Below are 23,872 nucleotides of genomic sequence, written 5' to 3' on the forward strand. Positions count from 1 at the left end.
TAAGTAACCATTTTTACTTGAGCTTGACTTTATCCCATCAAAAAAATCCAGTGTAATCCTCCAATGTATTTTCTCTCTCTATTGGACAGCTTTATTTATGATCAGATGGTTCTCTGCAATAAAACCAGATTTTTTGCTGACTCTTTTTTCCTTCAATTGCATCCTCATTGTCTCTCAGACCCTTCATTTTTCTTTGCTCTATTTGGCTCTTCTCAAGTGGGAATCAGAGCAGTGATTTTTCCTGCCAAGTCATTGGTGTTGAATGGATAGTGGGTAAATCCTGTGAAGAGCTCAGTAAAAGTTAAAGTCTCTAAAGTTTTGTAAAACTCATTGTAAGCTGGGTTATGTTTCTTATGAGTCTTTGCTAATCATTTGGATATTTAATAATAGCAAAGACTGCTCTATGGCAAAACCTCATCTAAACCAGGTACTCTAAACCCAGTGATTTAAACAAAACAAAATGAAAAAAAAAAAATCACTTACTGTAGGCTCACTTTTTTTTTTTTTTTATTGTACTATTGTCCTTTTATTAATTAATGTCTCCTAGTGTTGTAAAGTGAGGTAATGCTGATCTGGGGTTGGTGTAAAAAGTAGTATTTTTCTCAATCCTGAAAGAGAACATTTTCTGGACTATAAATAACACAAAACCTACTTAAAAAGTAGAAGAATAGTGAGGAATAATACTGTTTACCAGTTCTTGGATGGAGTTAGCTTTAACTGAGATTTCACAATGAAGAGAAAAGCGTCTTCTGCCAAATAATAAACAGACCATCTATCTAAGGGGTACAAGAACATAGTTTCATTGTGCTCTGCATAAATGTCATCTTTGTTATTGCAGAAATAAGTAAGTCTAAAGATATAATTTTATTTTTAGTCCATTTGATTTTCTAATTTAATAATCTGAGTCATGTATGCTTACAGTTTTCCCTCTTATTAACAAAGACAAGTCAATATCCAGTTCATAATTATAATAGTTTTTGAACCACACAGTAGACAAGCACAGTAATTTTTCTTTTGGAATTTGTATAATTTCAAGGTGAGACATCTACATAAAGCATTGGACGCATATATCTGTATACATAAAGTAACGTGCTTTAAATTTGTGTGCATATAGATAAAGTACATATTCTTAATAAAGAGATGATAATGAGATAATGCACCTTTCCAGAAATTTGAATTGTAGATGGGGAAATTTTTGCTTCTTCTTGTAGCTGAATAATTTCAAATCTTTTAAAGCAATATGTCTGTCTGACAGGCCACTCATGCTATTTTGTTGATGTCTGGAAAGGACATCTTTTGCTCTTTTCTGACTCCATAGACCAAAATAAAATAAAACCCCAAGATCTCAAACAAGGATAGATGAGAAGAAGAAAGAAAAACTCTCACATCAGTAATAGAAAATTACATATTGAGGCTACATGGCCTAGGCAACTTACTCATTAGGTTTATAATGAATTTATAAGCTTATAGTGACTAGGTTGGTCTATATTTTCAGTTGTCACAATTTGCAGCATTGCTATTAGATTCACTAAAACCAAGCCATAACTCTTTATTGGAATATAAAATGCTGAATTTTAAAATGACCTTGGAAAACTAGTGCTGGAAACAGGTTTTGAATTCTCCTCCAATTCCATAAAGGCTTTTTTAACAGAATTAACTGAGAGTTTCATGAATACAGTTTAAAAAGTGTGTTTGCGGATGGGTCACAGTCGTTTCAGCTCTGGACTTTGTGACGCCAGGAGAAGTCGGAAACTACTCAGTATTTGTGCATGCAAGATTTTGCATTTAGATAGGTTTGAGCTGAAGGATCTGCAAAAGCTCCCATAAGCACAGAGCTCCTTACTGTCTGTGTGTTTGAGAAGGCTGAAGAGCTCTGTTTATTGCCACAAAGGGCCTGGAATAAATTATGTTTAGTAAATTGGCTCCAGGTTTTCTTGTTTCAGACAGTAGCTTCGGAGTAATCTTTTTTATGGGCTCCACTAAATGTGACCGATTGCAGGGAGGTGACACCTCGTTTCAGGGATGGGACATCACGCATGTGCCAGTCAGGATGGCAGGGCACCAGCAGTTCAACTTTCTGTCTTTTGGCAGTGTAACCCACAGCCCATTCCGAATTTATGGGCCCCGCTGGGAGGTCCTAGCAGGATGGAGCCAGGCTGTTCAGCCCCTCCTCAGCCTTGTGCCTCCCGCCCCTACATGGGGCAAATAAAAGCTCCTTTATTCCACTGGAAATGCCCCTGTTTCAGCGAGGTGTATGCATGGCTTCCTTCCCTGCTCGGTCCTGCAGGTGATAATTAACACAGTGCAGTGCTATTTCCTAGCTGAAGCCAAGGTGGGAAAGCAGCTTTAGCCTCAGCATTTTTCTTTTCAGACTCTTTTTCCTCATTTATTTTGGATCTGTTCATAGTGAGGAAGTTTTAGAATGTGTTGGTCCTTAGCTGAAGTATCAAAGGACTAAACAAACCAGTAATTTTTTTCTCTGACCAAATTCTTGTTACTTTTGAGTGGAAGAAAGAATGCGGGAGTCAAATTTGCTTTTGGGTTTTATGTTTTATTTCTGCTTATGGGACTGCTTTATTCTGATCAGTGTGACTGTGGGTCTTTTCAGCACAGGACACTGATTGACATTGCATATGTTACAGAGAGGAAGGATATCCTCTGAAGATTAATGTCAAGTTAGTTGGCCTGAAGTTCATTAACCTGAGCTAGACTGTTGGAAGGACTCTGTGTGGAAGCTGGAATTGTATTAGAGGATCATCATAAACTAAAAATATATGTGACAATCTGGCCAGATTGCAATGAATCTAAAGACAGGACAGGGTTGGCTCGAGCTCACAGAGCAGCTGCCTCCAGTGTAAACTAACCGCCTTGTGAAAGCAAATGGTTTTTCACAGACATTATTCAAATAAAAGGGAAATGGGAAAAAAACTCCAACAAAAAAGAAAAAAATTAAAAAAGAGGAAGGTTCCCATTAGTGAAAAAAAGTATAAGTGAAAAAGTGATGTTGTGAGCTATGGCCAAAGGCCCAAGTTTGGTGCTGATTCTCAATCAGTTCTGCAAATGACAGTGTATTGACACAACGTTTTTTTTTAGTCAAATTTAGTCTTGATTCTTCACAGTAACTTGCCTCAAAAAAATGAGCCCCAAATCCTTTGGTGAATTCCCTGTTGGCTGGGGCCCAGACCTTCGGGCCATGACTTCTCAACATACTTGCAGTGGGACGGGCTCCCTCTTAATTGCTTCTTTTTGAAGTAAGGTTTGTCACTATCATCCTGCTGAAGATGAACAGGGCTGATGTCTCATCTTGATATATTCTTCCCCCTCCTCACCTCCCCTTCTTTTCCCCTTCTTCCCCCTAAATAAATTTCTTAAAGGCAATTTAACCCTGGGATAGTCTAATCCACATCTGTCCATTGTGGTGCACCCTCAGACGTGTTGGCACAGAAGTAAGGGTCTTCTCTTAGGATCTCATACTGTAATAAAGGGAAGGGAAAGATGAAACAGGCATTTAACGTTTGTCTCTTTTCTCTCCATGTCATCTCATGAACATGTACTCACACTTGGCCAGGAGTAGTGCATTCAGAAACTGAATGTGGGTGTTGAAGAGAAGACTGAGAAGAAAGAAGCTCGGTGTTTGGCAATAGGAGCTACGCTTTGGGCATTTTACAAATTGTTCCCCTCTTTTATCTTTCACCATTGTGCTCTTCTTGCACACTTCCCTGTCTTTTACTATTGAAAGAAGGTCTGGAGGCTCAGAAAGCACAAGTTTCATCTGAGAGAGATTTCCTCTTTCAGAGAGAACTGTTTCCATCCTTTCATGCCAGGAAAGATGAACTGCCTGCATCAGGAGGTGCTGGATTGGTTCTGGGTGCTGCTTTAGCTCACAGAGTTGCCTGAGCCAGTGGCCACAAGCTGCACTGCATTTCTCATGGGCTCGTAAGGAACCTCTTCTTTGATGTCTGTGCAAATGCTGGCTGATGTAGGCACTAGGATTGCTCTTTCAATCAGGCAGTTTCAGTACCTTTCAGAAAAGAATTTTCATGGCAAGTCATGAGCCATTAATCTCTCAACTAACCATAACACTTTTTACTCCTTGGTTTTACAGCATTACTCAAACACTGATATTTGTCATTTCACCAGCCATCTCCCTTGACCTCTAGCATCATGCACTTGCAGGAGGAAGGATTTGATCTTACAAATATTTTCATACTCTGATCTCTGTGATTCATTTACCATCAAGTTTTGCCTTCAGAACTCAAGATGCCATTTCAAATAATTTCATGTGAAAAAGTGTAGTTATTGGGCAAAAGAGATCCTTGATAGTTGGGTACAAAGGACACCAAGATTGCTGTTGCTGTTTTCTTTTCAACTACTTTGCTAGCTGTGTGACCTTGAGGAAGTAGGTTCACTGGAGCTTTATGGTTCTGTTTTTGCATAGGGAAAATAAGGACAGTGATAATTGCTTTCATTTGTAAAACACTTCAAGATTTATGGAACATGAATGACACTTATTAAGTGAAAAGTGCTGCAAAGCTGGCTTAGTTGCACAGTTTGCTAGCAAAATCTCATATCAGCCTATTGACCCCAGCCTGAAACACTCATTAAAGTTTATAGGACATTTTGGTGGATGAGTTGAGGCAGTTATTCTGCTGGAAATATCATACTGAAAATGCTTTTAAATCCATCATCCTCATTGACTTTTTTTTCTTATTAAAACTAAACATAACTGTTTGTTCTATCCAATTTTCTTGGTTTATTTATGAAAGTTTTGATGGGTATGTGCTCATTGTTAACTCTGCTTGTACCCCCATGGCATCTGAGACAGTTCATTCTAGTCATAGCATAAACATAAAATAGCTGTTGTACTGAGATAAAAAGAGTTAGAAAACATTAAGATATCCAGTGGACTGGTATGAACTAACAAGTTGCATGGTCACTTTTGAATGGCAAATGTTCTTTTTGTGGATACTTCATTAATTTAATTAATAATTAAACTTTAGCTGTGCTACCCACTGGTGTTTGAAAAGTTTACATATTTTTCCAATGTCAAAATGTATAAATTTAATATTAAAGAAACAAAACATTTTTACTTGTACAAGAGGAAAAAATAGTTTTGTAGCAAAGAAATTAAATGAGCTGCTCTTTAAAGATAGGTTTGGCTTGCTTACAGAGTTATTATTTATGCAGTAATGCAGGTTCACAGATGTTTTCCTTTTTTTCTTCCAGATAAAAGTTGGGTTGTTTGAAAAGTGGGGCAATATTTCACCATCGTGCAAAAGAAGATACAGAAGAAGAGAGCAGAATGAGAGCTTTGCAAGTGCCACATGCCTGCGGCCTGATGTCTTTAGTAATGCTGTTCCTTCCAGTCACTGGAACATCAAAACAAAATATCCCAAGACTGAAGCTTTCCTATAAAGGTAAACTTTTCAGTATTTTTTCTGATTCTGTCCCTTTTGTTTTGATGTGATGTTGCCAGCAGTTCATTTGTATTACTTACCAGGAAAGCAAAACACTGTCCCAGAAATACATAATAGAAACCTTAAGGACGAACGAATTCTGCCTAGGGACAGTATTAAATTGTGGGGTTTTTTTGTTGTGTTGGTTTTTTTATTATTATTTTATTTTGTTTATTTGTTTGTGTTTTATTTTATTTTTGTAATTCTTTTTCTATCACTACGTTGGAATGTTAAATTCTTCATATGTGGTTTTCTTTCTCCTTGCCTCTTTGGATCACAAGAGTGTGTTTCTCTGTGGAATTTCTTAGTCTTGTGTGTAGTTCTTGCTGAGAATGGCACCATCTGAGGGATTTCAACACAGATATATTTATGTACTAATGGACAGTTTTTTAAAGGAGGTAGATTACTTGTTGCTTTGAATGTACAGTATGCCTCCACAGGCACAGAGATGTGTCACTGATGCTGTCTTCTTCAGCTAAAAGAAATACTCTCCAGTTAGTTATGTTTCAACTGTCAGCACCCTTCCCTTATGGGAGCTATTTCTGCTCCATTTTTCAAACTTCATGTCTTCCTATACGTTGCAGAATTGCACTCAGGATGGTGTGATGGGACAGGCTGTAAAGCCTTCATCGGGGCTTATGATATGTTTATCATGATTTTAACACCCAGAGGAATTTATTGAGTAAGCAGAATGACATGCTATTTATTTACAAGCTTCTCTTTTGCTAGATTTGCATGCCACTGTGCATGCTATTCCAGTGTGTATAGATGTGCTTGGATGTGTTTGTGTAAGAGAGACGGAGGAAGCAAGATCAAGGGATCTTGACAACATTTTTATAAATTCAGGAAACAGTTGCACTCACTGTAGCCAATGAATACAGAAACTGAAAAGACCTGACATGAGTTATGAAAGTTAGCAGTAAAACCTTCCTAACATACAGCCAGCCTTCTCACAGCTAGCCTTTTGAGATAATTCCCAAAAGCAGCATATACCATATGGCAATGGCATTTATTGTGGATTTGACACTCACGATTAGTGAATTTCTCTCAACTTCAAAAGCAGATAGCCTTTGGCAAAATCCTGATGGATGCATTTGGCAGGTAAAGAGGGGGAGAAAGAAAAATTATTGAGGTCAACACAGGGAAAAAAAAAAAGGCTAAAATCTTAGTCTAAAATAGTGGCAGAGACCTGCTGGGAGTGGTTGGGAAAATGCCTGAGCTCGTTTAAAAAGACAATGAGCAGATGATTGATATTTAAACCCTGACCCAAACTTTTATTAGCAACTTTATAAACCTTTCAGTTTGGCTTGAGGGATACTGTTTCCTGTCCAAACTTATCCACCTATATCCCTGTAGGGGGGAAAATCAACAACTGATACTGATGCAAAATAGCGCATAAATCTTAATTTGGAGAGCTGTGATAGAACTGAAAAGCCAGAAGCAAGAGAATTATGAGAATTTATTGTGCCTTTTCTTACTTTTTTGGGGGGATGGAAGGTGGTGTGTATTTTTCCACATGGAACAAGAAAAAATTACTGCTGTTTTTTCACACTTACGTATTATAAATGATTCCAATATGGCTTATCATAATTAAACCGTATTTTTGTTGTTGATAAGAGGATGTCAGATGTACTGAATATTTAATAAAGTTGTCAGAATTAAGTCTTCTTTCCTTCCCCCAAGTGTTTCAGACAAAATAATTCCAAGGTTTGTGTGAGTAAGATGTAGGAGACATGAACTATCTTGCCAGTTCTCATAAAATTGTTAGTCATGTCACTGACAAGTCCTGGCATCTCTGTTCTTTGGAATTAAGACTTGAAATATCATGAGGAGGAGAATACATGGTTCTTGCCCTTCTTTATGGAAAACAGATGAAAACTGGCCACATCAGGCAGTTCCAAAAACCTGGTCACACACGTCTTTGGAAGGAAGGTTTCATTCCCTTCATGGTGCACTGTGTTTATGGCATAGGTCCATCTTCCCAGAAGAGCTAGGCATTTGCTGGGGCAGGAGAGCTGAAAGTAAACAGGCTTTTGCTCTGCAGTTACTGAATCTCCCAGCTGCATCAGTCAGTGGTGGATGGGGGAAGAGGGAGAGGGTGGGGTAGTTAAAGATGTGTCTATAACTGTGGGAGTGCCTCAATAAACCACAGCATGTCACAGCTCTTTTTTGTGTTCAGACAGCAATTAAAATTTTAGACCTTCTCTTAATGGCCGTTATAGGTTTTCATCGTCTTTGGGTTTTCATCTTAAGGAGTGGGAATCTGTGCTGGAAATGTTGAGATATTCAAGTGGGTAATATGAGGATCAATGCAATGTTATACAATGGATTTCCTTTATTGTTTGCCCCAGTCTAAAAATATAAAAAAATTGTAAATTCTAAAAAAATTCTACAAATTCTAAAAAATATTCTAAAAAATCATGCATGTATAAAACTAAAACTACACACAATTCAGTTGAAATATGTTGTAATACAAAATCAAATTCATACATTATGCACCTGTGTTAATATAATACACTATGAGCTTTAATCATACATGTCATCCTTTATTCCCACATTTTCCTAGATACATTAGTTGAAAAATTATCTTCTTCACTTGACTTGACTTTTAGATATTGGTTCATGTCATTACTATCCCAGAAATTGTCACTGTTCTTGTGATGCTTTTAGGGTGCTCTCACTGCATAGATCTTACTTAATCTGTGTATCTGAGATACTCCTACAAGTTTGAGGTGCTTTTATGGTTATGTTATAGCTTTAGTATATGGAGGAGGTAACAAACTGTCTTCTAATAGCAGATTTCCATCTTTAGAAAACCAAGGGATGATTTTTGAGTAATATTCCATATTTTAATACTCTTTGTCTAGCACCGCTTTCAATCTAAGAGAAACTGTATTTATCACTCATTTTCATGCAGCTGGAGATAACCTATGACCTTCATACAATCTCTAGAACTCCTCAAGCTCAGAAGTGACATTCAGCTTCCATAAGCAGCACATCCTTGTTGTCTGCTGCCTCATTTAACATCCTCATTCCAAGCTCTAGAGAAAATGCAGAAAGTTTTCATATACTAGTCTCATTCATTAATGTCATTTTCAGGACAGCATCAGTTTTGTTACTAAAGGATGGAAGGCTCTGTGTCCTAATTCATATATGTTTAATTCATACAGTGTAGACAGTCTCGTTTCTATCTTCTGAGTAATAATATTTTTTATTGAGCGGTTCTTCCAAACATATTTTCTACGTGTTTCTCTAGGTTCTACTTTATAGGGTAGAGAATAGTCAAACCAGAAGGTTGTTTGCCTTCTAAGGAAAAGGAAAAAAAAACCCAAACTTTTTTCAATTTGTGTGTATCCTAAAATTTCCCTGCAGAATTGCAGATTCATAATTGCAAATTTAACCCTACTGATTTGATTTACTTTGCTGCTTTTCATGGACATCTTAGTAAGTGTAGTCTTTGTTCTCAATGAATGCATTCATTTTACAAAAGTGTGCAACCTGGTTTATTGGCTCAGGGGTATGCCCCAGCCCAGACTTTGATGCTGTCATCAGTGACATCCACAAACATCTATCATTCCCATGTGGGAATGTGGCCATGGCCCAGAGCAAGCCATGCTTGCTGTGAACAGCAGGGACTTGGTCAGAGGACCAGGAATCCTGCATTGTGACACAGTACATGGGAAAAAGCACGACTGAAGGCAACCTTTGTCTTTTAAAACAGGATTTACTTAGCACTGTTAAAAACAACTGTAGTAGTAATTTAAATCTAATAAACAAGGGCATTATTCTCAGCTGATTTGTTTTTCTCCACATTGAATGAATTTAGATGCAGTTTCACTCCCACTGGAGTCATGGCAAGAGTCTGGCCACTGAAGTAAATTGAAGCAAGATCAAATTCACACTCTTCACTTTTTTCATCTTACATAAGTAAACTAAAGACAGGCAGTTCTTTCTCCTCTGCTGAAGGATGACAGTGCTAAATCATCAGCTCTACATGGAAATTAGCCACATTTTAAGGATTGTTTAGGTTCATGCAGTGCTTTGCACACAGGATTTTCTTCCCCCTAAGAGTGATCCATTCTGTAAACATGGTGAAAAAGCAAACAGAGAATATTTTGGTGCCAGGAATTCTTTTGAGATTCTGACTGGATGAGTACACTTGTTTAATGTTCAAAAATGGTCCTTTGAACATGCTGCTTTACAATGTCAGGCATTCTGTTCCCTATATTGTTTTTGCTTTAAACCTGTTTAATTTTATAACTGATGAGATGTTTAACTGTTGCATCAGACCAGTTAGTTTGTTGAGTTTCAATACAGCTGGCTTATTTCCATGTCATTCATCATTTAATTATACATATAAAACATAGTTAAAATTGTACAGCTCCTTGAGCCTCACTTAAACTGTCTGTGACACTGCAGTAATCCCAGTACCCTGATGGGGTGTTGCACAACTATGTCTGGTTGGAATGTGGTAAACTGGTGATGTAGAAGAGAGCCTAGAAATGAGTTTGCATTTTGCAGCTGTGCTGTGTGAAGAGAAAGTAAAACCAGAAAAAAAAAACCTGCTCTTGTGGTAGTGGCAGCAGCTGTAAACCTGAATGCTTACGAAAATCAAGGAAAATGTCCTGAGTGAGGAAGTGGTGTTTTCCCCTTGTTTGTTATTTAATTTTTGATGGTTTGTTATTTCTCAGAAAAATCTATCTCAGATTCCTTGGCAGAAAAACATGAAGTGTTTATGTGAGAGTGAAGATCCTAGTACTGGATGGTTGTATAGTTACACAAAAGATTTTGCCTGTTTTGTCTCAAAAATGCTTTCTGGAGGCAGTGATCATTGAGACTTAAAATATACCCGAGCTTGACGATGGATGGCCACTGGTGACCATGCAAGGAAAGTCTCTTGCATATACAGTAAACTAAATATAAATGTGAAGGCATTTAATATTGGGAAAACCAGCAAATTTCTTACAGACGTTTTTTTTTTCCATTTTTAAACTAGTGAACTTGAAGGTCAGATCCAACTATATGTTGCATTTTCTGTCATATAATTATCATATATATAATGTCCTGGAGAGCAGCCTCCAGTCACTGACATCAACAGTTTACATAGCAGTTGAACTAAGAATAACCTTGGAGAACTGACCCATATCAACCCCTTAAGTGTAAACTGTAGCTCACAACAGTTTTTGTTTTTTCATGGTCATAGAAGGGCCTCAATTGGATAAAAGAATTGTGTTCAAAAGATACAAAACTACTCTGCTGAATGTTCACTTCATTAAATCTTGGAAGATGAGAGGAAACAAAACTGAAAGGGTGATACGCGGCAAAGAATTTTTGCTCCCTTGTAAAAAGAAGGATGGGACAACATCAAAAACAGGTTCCCTAGAAGAAGGCAGGGAAGATACATGATAAGTGGCATCAGCTCAGAAGAGAGTTCAAAACTCTTTCTTTAACTGCTTTTACTAATAACATCTGGTAAGCAAATGCAATTCAGAAGAGTTTCAGAAATCCCAACATTATTCTCCTACACACTGATGGGAGGGCATGATCTGCCTGACATCAGTGTCTGTCTAGCAGTGGACATCTGTGATCACTGTGCAGGTACTCAAGTGACATCCTGTTTCACTTTCCTCCATCCCCATTTCTGCAGTTTCATTTATAGATGATTTCCCCAAAGAAGGGCTGAGGAGTATAATCTCTCCTGTACTCACAGTCCTTTGGAGACAAATACACAAAGAGCAGAAAGAGACAGAAGTTCCTCTATCAGTCAGTGAGATTGGCTAACTCTATTTAAGGGAGACAGTTTTGAAGATGGAGGGAATGACAGAGGTACATCTGTGCACAAATTTGAAAAAAACAGACATTCTACTTTCTGAACAAAATCTTGGCTAAACCAGAATTTTCCATGGTGTTGAACCATAAAATTTGAGAGCTAAGAGGCTATTGAACACACTGATATTTTGTAATTAACTTATTTGGCCTTTTTAGGATGGTAGTAAACTTTCCTGTGTATCATCCAAGCAACCTGGATTTCTTTCAGAAAAATTTCTCACTAAATCTGTGTCATGGGGTGGCTTTACCTTTAAGGTGGTTTTGAGAGCTAAGGAAGTTGAAGCTGCTGGTGGCTGATGGGAGTTTTTTCTCCTGACCAATTATCAGTCATTTCTAAAATTGACAGCAGGTCTGACCATTAAAAAGTGAATTCAACCTGTGAACACCCCCTTAAGATGTACAGTCAGAGGTCTCTTGTCCTCTTTTGTTTCTGGCTTTTGAGAAGGTAACAAGGCCCTGTTGTATCCTCCTCTTTCCCCCGCACCTCTCCCTCGGCCGGATAAGGCCTTAGAGGACGAAAGGCGGGGGGGGGGGAGGAAAAGAAAGCAGAGCTGCTCAGTTACTGCTGCTGCTGGACTGAAACCTGACACTATGAACTCTTACAGCTTTTTTTTAAAGTTTTTAATTCTTTTACTACCTGGATAAACGTACAGATTACTCCTTTTTCTCAGAAAGACAGAGAAAGAGAGACAATCAACATGAAAAAGGCATCATAGAACCACCAAAAACAGTGAAGAAAAGAGTTAAGTTTAAATAAGAAAGAGGGAATAAGGAGATGATCTACAGCTGAAATATCTTTCTGTTAAAGCTATGGAGATGGATAATAGTAGTTTAAAAAAGACTCCTTTAATTCATAAGAGAGTATTGGGAGGAATAGAGTGTTCAAAGTGGTGAGAGAAAAAGAGAGAGTACTTGTGATACTGTGGGTTGCTGGAACTGGATAAAGTGAAGATTTTGAAGCCTTGGGGGGCAAAGAGAAAACTGCTTTCCAGGAAAGCTCACAGAGACTGATGAAGAAGACTTTTGCCTTTGAATAATTCATCCTTAAAATGACATCCCTAAACTCATGGCCCATACACACCTCAGAGTGATGTGAAATGAGAGGAGAAGATCTGATGACAGATTTCAGGGCAGCTGACATCAGAGCCATAGAAACTATAACAGAAATAGTTTCCTTGTGAAAAACTCCATAAGTTAGCAGAAAGAGACTTCTGTTTCTCTACAAAGACTGGTGAAAAGACTCTAGCAAGAATTGAGACTGTTTTTGACCACCAAAGTTCTAAAGTTTTTTTGTCTCTATGTTATCATGTGTACAAAGAAATGGTCAAGTAGCGGGAGATAAAAGGGTTTTCTGAAAGTTTATTCTGGTGTTCTTATTCTTGTAGTTTGTTAATAAACTGTCTTTATTCTTTTTAAGTTTTAAGCCTGTTTTGCTCTTGTTCTAATCCATATCTCACAGCAAGAAATAAGTAATTTTTTAGTTACTAGTTTAAAACCACGACAATCTGTAACAAAACATTAGCCTATTGACATCCTACCCCAAAAGTAATAAGTATAAATACTGATAATAAAAAATGTCCCCCTCCAGTATTAAATAAAAGCCTATGCCTGAATGCTGAGAACATCCATGGATCTTGTCACTCAAATTTATATTTGACAACGGTTGTGTGGGAGGGCGCTTGTGGCTGCTTTGTAAAGAGAAGCTCTGGAGTTGCCAGTTTCCCAAGTGATGGGTCTGCACTTGGTGTCTGTTGGGGCTTTGGGTGCCCAGGGCCATGATGAGTTCCCTGAGCCGGGCTGGGGATGGCGGGTGGGGCTGGCCTGTGATGCGCTCTGGGTTCTGTGACAGCACAGGGGTCGTGTCACAATGGGGACAGCTATAAACGGCCCCAGCGAGCCCCGCTGCCCCAGTAGAGCCTGGGCAAGCGGTGAGTGCACACGCCGTGGGGGGACAGGGCTGGAGGAGGGCTGGGCTGGGGCAGAAGCGCTGACACCCAGGGCATGAGTTCTGTCCCTGCATCCAGGGCCCAGCCCATGGCGGGAGCGCCTTGCTCGGGGCACGGCGCTTGTGGGGAAGCGATGCAGGCCTTGCCGCCTGCCAGCTGCCGGGGCCCTCTCCTTCCTGCCCTCACATCCCTGCGGCTCCTGCCCCCCACTGTCTGTCTCCATTCTGGTCCCACTGAACAGCTTCTGTGTGTCCTCCTGCAGACCATGGCTTTATTATCCTTGCTCTTCGTGCTCGTGCAAAGCCTGATCCAGTACCCTCAGCCGGCTGGGGATGGGCTGGATGAGGTCACGCACCGGCGAATGCAAGAGCGTCAGGAGCTGCTGGACCGCGAGATGGCTCGGCTGCTGCAGGAGCTGGAGCAGGGGCCCCCGGAGCAGCAGGATGAGGGCTGGGGAGCCGTGCTCTTTGGTGCTCTGCAGCAGTGGCCATTCTGGGTTCTTGCTGGAGTCCTGCTCCTCTTGGGCCTGTGGTTTAGCTGCAGGAGAAGGAGCCGTGAAGCCAGCAGCAGCAGCAAGGACCAGAGCTCCTGCAAGACCTTGAGAGATGAGAGAGGAAAAGAACAGGAAGGAGACAGTGTTGATTCAAGGGAAGGCGAGGAAAACTTGGACGTGACTGTGGAGGCAGACGATGACGGCAGTGGAAATGACACAGAAGACAGTCCTGTGGCTTCAGATGAGAGAGACAATGATGATGCCATTGAAGACAATGATGAGGTGAAGGGGAAGGAAGACAGCGATGTTAAGAGTGACAATGGCCATGACTTAAAGAAAGATGAGGAATGGAGTGATGAGAATGTGCCAGGAGACAATACTGCTGAAGGAAATGAAGAAGAACCTGGCAGTGTTGCTGGAAATACAGGACTATATGAAGCAAATGAAGGAGAAAACAAGGATGTGCAGGTGGAGCAAGACAAGGACGCTGGAAAGGAAGAAGAAGGAGATGGAAATGAAGCAAAAAACAATGGTGGAAATATGAAGGCAGGCAACAGAGATGTAAATGAAGGTGAAGACAATGTAGATGGAAAGGAAGAATACGCGGATGTGCAAGTGCAGGAAAGCAGTGATGCCAGTGAACAGAGAAGCAGTGATTGGACTGGGCAGGAAGATAGCAGTGGAATTGATTGTAGGAATGAAGTTGATGATAGTGGTTTTCCTGCAACTGAGAAAGAAAATAAGGAAATTGAAAAAGAAGATGATAATGATCGAAGCAAGGATGAAGAGCAGGGTGGTGTAAATGTGGAGGGAAACAAGAACAAGGACAGAAAAGAAGACGAACAAGGTAATGTGGCTGCCAGTGAAAAAGAAGGCAGTGATGGTGGCAAGGAAGAAAGCGGCAGTCGTGGAATTGAAGACAGAGAAGACGGCCGAGATGCTGGGTATACGCAAGGCATCCTTTTAGTGGATCACATAGAGTGGCCTGTGGAGGACCTGGAGAGAGGTCGCTCAGTGACAGCTGAGCTGATGGAAAGCTTCACGCGTGTCTTTGTGGACAGCGTGAGAAATAGTTTCTACCCGGTGCCTCAGGAAGCCATTGGAGTGGGCAGTGCCTTTGAGGGTTGGAGTCCCCGTGAGTGGGATGGGGTGTACCGGGTTCTGATCCCACTGAATCCCCCGCCGGGGCATGCCTTCCACCCCGAGCTTAACAGCGCAGGGCAGGTGGCAGCAAGGACCTTCAGTGTCCGTGTGGAGCTGGTGTGCACGTGCAAGAGGGAGCAGCTGGGCAAGCAGCTGTTGTGCTTCGTGCACCACTCGCAGGAGGAGCTGCGGCGGAAGCGGAAGCGCAGCCTCCTAGAGACACTTTGCACCGGCTCCTACCTGGATGTGGAGAAAACCTCCCGCTGGTTCCGCCAGTTGGTGAGGTCCTCTTGGCTGCATGTGCCTCAGTCATACTCCTGGCACTTGGTGTTTCAGCCCTGCAGCCGGTCCTGCCAATTCCAGCTGAGCAAAGGCAAGAAGAGCCTGACGGTGGAGATGCTCTTTGGGGTGCGCCAAGGGGACTCTGACATCTTTGTGGTCAGCCAGCCCACAGAGGCCCAGAAAGGCAGCTCCAGCATCTTTGTGAGCAGCCAGCCTGCTGAGGCCAACTTCATTGCAAGCACAGCGTGGCTTGAGACATACGCTGTGGCAGAGGCAAAATTCTTCCATCACGTTGCCAGCCAGATGCCATGTGAGAATTTGCACCTGAAATGTCTGCAGGTCTTCACCTGCATCCTGAGTGGCACAGGTTTTTCCAGCTCTACCTGGAAGACTGTGGTCATGCACGTGCTGACCACTGTACCGCTGTCCCGGTGGAGCAGGAGGGAATTTGCGCGGCGGCTGTGGGACATCATGGCATACCTGCGCCGCTGCCTGCAGTTGAAACGCCTGGAGCACTTTGTGCTTGGCAACGAGAGGCTTCCTGCAGAGATCAGCTTGCCACCAGCAATGCAAGGGGTTGAGCCACTCAACCTCTTTGAGCACCTGGCCCAAAATCCGGCTGCCCACAGAGAGGCGATGCGAGCTTATGGTCAGCTGCGATTTCGCCTCTGGATGCTGCTCTCCAGCCACTGAGAGCAGTTCATTGCACAGAGCTGTGCTGGGGGGGCTCACACCCGATGGCAGCCACGTGAACACTGCACAGTTGTTGCATTTGTCACTGGCAATCCTGAAGCTGCTTTCCTGCTCCTGTGGAAGGAAGATGCTGCAGCACATGGATTCCTTGTGCAGACACACATCTCTGAGTTGCCTTGCCCTTCACCTGCCGGTTACAATGATGCTGTTCCCTCAGTCTACAAGGCAGAAACTGGCTCCACCTACACATCCCCACAGAAGACAGTGAAGCTGATAGACGTTGCTTGAAATACCTCAGAGACGGAAACTTAGGAGAATAGTCCATTGGACTTGTTCATTAGCATTCCTTCCCGAAGCCCTTTAGTGTTGTCAGTGTATAACTATTTTGCAAAGTTACTCTTAGTTTAGGAGATTGAACTATCCTGCTGTATCTGTTTGGTTTTCAGTAATATTTAGATATCTATGTTGGAAGTATTAATAAAAGGATAAAAGTTTCTCAAATTGCCTGAAATGTGTCATTCTTTGTATTTAACCCTCTGTATCTTAGAGAACATCCTTCCTATACTGCTTCCTGAAATAATCAATTTTTGCAAACAAAGATGTTTGATATATTAAGTATGCTGTCTTTTGAGCATTTCCATAGAAAAGCTTGAAGCTTGATATGAAAATGCCCTGAAGTGCCTGAAATTTTGCAGCTGACTATTCCTGAATCTTTTAGAAATCTTTGGAAAAGTTCTCTTTACAGTCAACTATTACAGGCTCCTGGGGAACACTTCAGTTCTAAAAGATGAACAGAGAAGTCCCTAACTGCAAAACATGTGGTTTAATACATAGTTCTTTTTTGGCTTCTTATAACCAGGGTTTTGACACAAAATTGTGACAACAGAAGGACATGTTTTCTCTATTCCTGGTTATCTGTATCCTGGTTATCCTGAGAGGCTCTACTGTTCTGTGAATATTGCCTTTTCCACCAGGCCTCATAATATTGTATAGCAATGAGAGCCACTTCGCATGCACAGCTTCACACATGGTGAAATGCAGCTAAACAAAATATAATTTACTTCTTGCTGTGCATAGTAGAGATTAATATTAGTTTGGAATTATTTATTCTCTTTGCCTTCATACCAATGTATCTGGGGTCAACTCGTCAATTTGAAACTCAGAATACCTTAGGAATTGGATAAATTGCTGTAATCATACTATAAACACTTTCCTTATCTCAGAAGTTTGGTTGAGAATTTCTACAATGCCCACGTAAATCTTCATGTGTATTCTCCAACATGAGAAAGGACTTGCTTCTACCTAAAGCAAAAGGATGCGATCTTCGTTCGCTGTATATGAAAATTATAAAGCCTTTAATTTCAGAGTCCTTCAAAGGTGTCCTTAGGTGTAACTGTTTTGAAGGAGGTTGAGATGTCTGCTAATTTAGGTGTGGCTTGTCTTTAAAATAAGTCTGTGTAATGAGTTTATCACTGGCTAAAATTGGCAGTGCACGTACTAGAATTATTTACTAATTTCCTGCTGAGATATGAATTAGGAGGAGGGTAAAGCAGGCTTAAAGCTTAAAAAGTATAAAGAAAATTTTATTAACAGACCTAAAAGAATAACAAGAATCCAAATAAAACCTTCAGAAACACTTCTCCCCTCTACACAACCTCTTTTCTTTCCCAGCTGACAATGTAGACACAAAACCTGGGATTTTCCATCAATTACCACATCTACAATAGTCTTTCATCAGTTCTTGTAGGGAGAGGAACTTCTCTCACCATAACATGGAGAGTTCTTCACAAGAAATAGTTCTCTTTTTGCTTTTAAATTTCCATGAATAGCAGCTGCCCAGAAAATCTGCAATTGTGAAGTTCCTCCCATTTTCACAGCCTTCCCACAGCTGAGTTCATGGGCCATGTCAACTTATGGGGTATTATTTTCAGGATGAGCTGTTCAAAAGCAAAGGTTCTCTTCATCTATCTCTGAGATCGTCTTCATCTCTGGGAACAGAGGTCTTTTTCTCTCCCTGAGGGCAAAGGGTCTTCATCAATCTTATCTCTCTGTCTGTTCAAGCTTCTCATGGAATCACAGCTACTTCAACATCTGCTTTGCTTCATTATGGATGCCTCTGCTCGTGTCTACAGTTTGAACACTCTATGCCCCCATACCTTCTCATGAATTAAAGGGGATATTCTAGTGTATCATAGTCCATCTCCGTGGCCTTACCAAAAGAACTTTTAGCCCAATATCAAGGCATCTCCTCATTCTCCTTCCATCTGGGATTTGACTCTTCTTTACTGACCTTGGTGTCTTCTTATTGTCTTCTACATGTCTTCACTCTCTCCTTCTCTCTTACTTGAGAGAGGATCAATATTTTGCAAGTTTCCTCTGTGCAGTGAAAGAGTTAATACCTTGCCCAGGGCCTGCGGATTGTCAAGATGGTTTCTGCCAGGCAGTGGTCGAAGCAGTCACAGTGATGGATTTCAGGCTGTGCTTGGGGCTGTACCAAGATCTCAGGGGGCCCAGCCAGAATGGTGGTGGCCCCTGTGGCCGCATGGCTGGTCTCCAGCCCCTGCTTCGTTCAATTTCAGCTGCAGGCTGATGGCTTCCCCTCCCTGTGCCCAGCAGCCACTGGGGCCATGCAGGCCATGGAGAAGGGGTCTGTCCCGGCCTGGAGCTGCTGCCAGGGTCCATCGGGCCGTACCCCGGTTCAGCATGGGCTGGCAGCGGGGAAGGGCTTAGTGTGGACAAGATGTTAACAGCTGCTGCCCGGCCCAGCCTCGGCTGGGGCCTGCGCCCTCCTGGCCCCCGGCTGAGAGCCACTGGGGCCCAGCCCAGCCCCAGCAGGCCGCAGGGGCCATGGCAGAGCGGGGCCGGCTCCACCGGTGCCCAGTTACCTCTTCAAGGCCAGAAGGAAGAGAGAGATTTCCTGGGCCTGCCTGTCTTTAAAATGTGAATCTCACAGAGACGGAACTACCTTCTAAATGGTTTAATAGTTTGTCAATTTTCAGAGCTAGCCAGACACTGTTTTTTTCCAGGTACAGAGGAAGCCCTTAGCAGCTTCTCTCAGAGAAATCATTTCCATGGGTGGCTTCTTCCCTCCTCACCAAATATCACTTAAAACCAGCACAGTTGGTAATTGGTCGCAAAGGAAATTCTGAGTCTCAGCCAAGTTGGTTCCACATTGCTGCATTCTTACACCATGCTGGAATTGAGGAAGGGTAGCGTGGTCACCACACATGACTTGATGCTAAGAAGTCTAAACATGTTTTATAGATGCAAATACATATTATCAGAATGTCTTGGTTCTAGAAGACAGGTGTCTGCTAGGGAGAGCAGGAGCCTCCCTTGGGATGAAAGAATGTAGACCCCCCTCCCTCCGAATTATTATAATTTTGAAATCAAGGGGGCTTTCAGACAGAGATCTGGGGATAGGAATAACAGTTCTTTACTAGTATAACCAGGCAAACAAACAACAATAACTACAGCAATAACAAGAAAACAGAACCAGGGACCCCGGGACAGCTTTCTCGGCTGAGACGGGATGGAGGAGAGGCTTTGTTTTCACAAACCCCCTCGGGCAGTCAGTCCCGGTGCTCCTGCAGGGCTCCGAGGAAACAGTCAGCTGGAACAGCAGGGATGAGCTGAGATCCTGGGCTGGTGGATGAGGTGGAGCAGCAGGGATGAGCTGAGATCCTGGGCTGGTGAATGAGGTGTATCAGCAGGGATGAGATGAGATCCTGGGCTGGTGAATGAGGTAGATCAGCAGCTCCACGGCGATGCCTGGCAGGACAGGGGGTGCGAGGCCACCAACAAAGAGGGGAGAAGGAGAAGCAGCAGCTCCGCGACCCAGCACACGAACGTCCTTCCCCGAAGCCGAGGAAAAGCCAGCTAAAAACTGTCCCCACCCTCCTTTTTCTGCCCCCTTCCCCGCCACCCTGGGCCCGGCCACTCTTTGTCCTTTGTGAGCACCCCTAAGTACCGGTAGTTAGGTTGTCTCAGCACATAATGGGTAAAAATTCCCTGGCAGGCCAGAACACAAAAATAAAACAAACAAAAAAAAGAACACCTAACCCTCAACACAGAACAAAATAAAATTTTTACTTTTGAAGACTTTTTGCTGTGGCTCTGCTGCTGGAGATTTTTTAAGTAAGCAATGATCATGGTGTTGTAAACCAAGATACTGTGGTAAATGAATAAATCGCAGTCACTATTCCAGCTTCTACCACTCAGCAGTGAAATACTAACCCAGAAGGGGAGTTAGCTAAATGCTTATTTAATCACCAGGCTGGAAAAAAAACTCTTTCATTTTGAGGAAAACAGCAAATAGAGACTATAAAACTGAGTGCTGAACATGTACTCATGAAAACCATCCCTGTAACTAACTTTGTTACTGTGCCTTTTGAGAATGTTGGTTCTGTGTTAGCCAGGCTTCAGAGATGCAGTGATTCAAATCAACAGCTTGCTCTAAGCTTGAAAATCATGGGAAATGTGCTTTTCACAGTAAATTTTTCCAGTGTAATATCCTTGGTGATAGTAAATATGTCTCACTGTGAAGGGAAATTTCAACGCATAAGATAGGATTGTGTTGTTTTATGGAGTGAGAACAATGATTAATTTGGCTGCAATTTAATCAACCCTCTGTTAATGTTTACATGTGAGGTTTTATTAGGTCATGTTACAGTTATAATCTTATCAATGGTCATGCTCAGGGTCTTATTTCCAAGCTGTTTTCAATAGTAAATAACTGACCAAACCTGATTTTCACCACTTTGCAACTTGTGTTGTCATCTGTGTCAGTAAAAAGGGAGTGTGCAGTGTTGTCATTTCAATCTGGAATATTCTCCAGATTTTTTCCTTATGATGTAGTGACATAAATGGTTGTACAAGGCATCAGACAGGGCTCATTCCCATTTGGGTATTTCAGTCATGAGGCAGCATTTTCCTGCACTGTTGTAGCTGTTCTAGGTGGGGTTTTTTACTGAGAAATACTGGAACTGTGAAACAACAGAGGACAAATGTCCATTTGGAGTGGTCTGTTCAGAGATCATTCCCCTCAAATAAGGAAATAGGGAAGTAGAGAGCAGTCCTAGTCCATCACGTATGTGGAGAATCAAATCCACGTATTTTTGCCATTGACACTCCTGCAAAGGTCCATGCTTTTTGTGGCTTTAAGCAGGGAAAGTGCTTTAGAGTATTTGCACAAGCATATAATTTATCCTTCCTTAGATCAAATTCCTGTGGCTGTAGATGGGGAGGAATTTTTCCTCATATTCTGTATGTTAATTGCTTGTGTCCTGCAGGTGAGGACTGAGTTTTTTATAGCACCATGTTAACCATAAGCTGCTCCTAAGTGATCTTGCTGGCAATTAATAAACAGATCTTTTAAAGTGTTACTAGTTTAGAAAACAAACCCTGACATCTTTGTCTTCACAAAAAATATGTATGAAAGGACGGTACTCGTGTATAACAGTGTAGTGCCCAGCATTGAATATAATTTTTCAATGTGAAGCAGGATTTTTTTTCCAAAGTACTGCCAAATAAATGTCACCTAGGGGAATAGGAGTGGCAATGCATGACAATTTGTTTTCAGATTGTACCTTAACAACAACCTGCACTGAGCCAGACAAATGCACACAAACTTAAGTAGACTTTTGACAGCCAAAAAATCATTTTCATAACTATATTCCTGTTAGTCAGATTAGTAATGATAAAATATTTTTCCTTACAGAGTGCTGTTTATTAGCCAGCACCAGAACTTAATCTTTTCTTGCCTCTCACATGGTTTGTGAGATACCTTGGAGAAAAATGTTTGGGTGGGGTTTTTTTTCCCTTTATTTCATTCAGGACTTTTTCTCCAAAACACTGACTCTAATTTTCATCATGATGAGGATGTGCAAATAACTTTTGCAGTAAGTCTGGCTTTTCTGGCAGGAATGCTACATTGTCCATCCAGTGCCTGGAAGGTGGAAATACCCTTAATTTTATGTTCAGTTAAATACAGGAATTTCTTTCTGTCTGTCCAAATAGTTTAGCTTGGAGAGTTTGCTTGTGGAAGAACTGATTCACATGTTTATTTTCTTTTCCCCAAAGTAATGACTACCCAACGAGACTTAACTATCCTTGTGCTCTTTTCTATATGTTGTTTGTGTCCTCATCCAGGATTGCATCCAGAGAGTATTCATTAGACAGAATGTTACAGAATTTTTATTTTACAGCCCTTTAGCTTTTTTGCAGCATTATAGATTCTTTCATTAGTTTCACAGAGCATTGTTTTTTTTCTTAATTACCTTTTAAAAGAGAGTTGAAGCTGCTGTTAATTCACAGTAAATTTTAGTGTCAAATTTTTGATTTTAATAGGTATTTTAGAAGTGTTACTACTGGATGTTCCCCTTACTATACTATCCTCATTGAATTGGAATAAATTATCTTTGATGATCCCTTGATTGGCTGGAGAAGGAGGCCCATGTAAACCATGTGAAGTTCAGCAAAACCAAGTGCAAGATCCTATACATGGGTCAGGGCAATCCTTGATATCAACACAGACTGGATCATGAATGGATTGTGTGATCAATAGGTTGGGCGCAGCCCTTCAGCCCTTCAGACAAGGACATGGGGATACTGGTGAATGAAAAAATGGGTATGAGCCAGCAGTGGGTGCTCACAGCCTTCAAAGCCAGCTGTACCCTGGGCTGTCCCACGAGAAGTGTGTTCAGCAGGTAGGGGGAGGGGATTCAGCCTCTTCAGTCTGCTCTGGTGAGACCCTGCAGTCCAACATTAAATTCTGGGGCACCCTAGTTTCTAGTTCAAGAAAGACACAAACCTTGAAATTAATCTTGAGAAGAGCCCTGATAATGGTCAGAGGGCTGTAACACTTTCCATATGAGGACAGGCTGAGAGGTTTGGGGTTGTTCTACCAGGAGAAAAGAAGGGTCTGAGGAGACCTTATTGCAGCTTTAAAATATATAAAGGCAGCTTGTGAAAAAAGATGAGCTTGGACTTTTTACCAGAGCTTTTAGTGACAGGACAAGGGGCAATAGTTTTAAACTGGAAGAGAGTAGATAAAAACTGGATATAAGAAAGACATTTTCTATTATGAGAGTGGTGAGAAACTGGCACATGTTGCCCAGAGAAATTGTGGATGCCCCATCTCTGGAAGTGTTCAAGGCCATGTTAGGTGGGGCTTTGACCAAGCTGATTTAGTGAAAAATGTTCCTCCTCATACTGAGGGGGTTGAACTGGATGATCTTCAAATGTCCCTACCCACTATTTCCTGCTCCTAATTATTGTTGGCTGGCATTGACCTTCTTTGCTGCTTTACATTTGGTGCGCCAAATATGATGAGGTATTGATCCTTGAGCATATGTATCCATGAACACAATAATATAAACATAATTAGTTTTCTTAGAATGAAGGAAAGATATAGCACACATTTTGCAGAGATCTGTCTTTCATGGTTTCTAATTTATGTTGAATTTCTGATTGTTTTATGCCACACTGATAATTTATTTAGAAAATTTTACATAGAAAAATATTTTGTGAAAGTAAATATTACCCAATTTGAAAGTAAAAAAAACCTAGTAGAGCACCCCAGAGTTAACAGGAACTGTATTATGAATCTGGAAAGGCATGCTCCAGGGCTGCACTTATCTCACTGGTATACTCCATGCTGGTTGCATATATTTATAAAAGACACTGATGAGTCATATATAAACATTTTGATTATAAAGATTTTTTTCATTTTCCCACAGACTTGCTGCTTTCAAACAGCTGTATCCCATTCCTGGGCTCAACAGAGGGGCTTGATTTTCGAACCCTGCTGCTAGATGAGGAGAGGGGCCGGCTGCTCGTTGGGGCAAAGGACCACATCTTCCTGCTCAACTTGGTTGATATAAACAAAAATGTAAAAAAGGTCAGTGCATTTTCCATGGAGTTTATCTCCAAAATTAAATTTTGTTAAATTCTTTCTTGTTTGTTTGTTTTTGTTTTGTGTTTTTATTTATTCATTTCTTCACTGGGTAACTGCAGATTTCGTTGTGCAA

At 41.3% G+C, this 23,872-nt stretch overlaps 1 protein-coding gene across 1 annotated transcript in view; it reads left to right on the plus strand.

The window, feature by feature from the left end:
- The window catches only part of LOC131573274 (semaphorin-3D-like), a 134,335-nt gene that overhangs the window by 35,535 nt on the left and 74,928 nt on the right, over nt 1–23,872 (plus strand). The window contains exons 2-3 of the mRNA XM_058827068.1: nt 5,227–5,417; nt 23,582–23,742. Of these exons, the coding sequence (XP_058683051.1) occupies nt 5,303–5,417; nt 23,582–23,742 (276 nt within the window). The 5' untranslated portion in view covers nt 5,227–5,302. The remainder of the gene's footprint in view (nt 1–5,226; nt 5,418–23,581; nt 23,743–23,872) is intronic.

This window comes from Poecile atricapillus, chromosome Z, assembly GCF_030490865.1.
Source record: "Poecile atricapillus isolate bPoeAtr1 chromosome Z, bPoeAtr1.hap1, whole genome shotgun sequence".
NCBI classification, from domain to species: Eukaryota; Metazoa; Chordata; class Aves; order Passeriformes; family Paridae; genus Poecile; species Poecile atricapillus.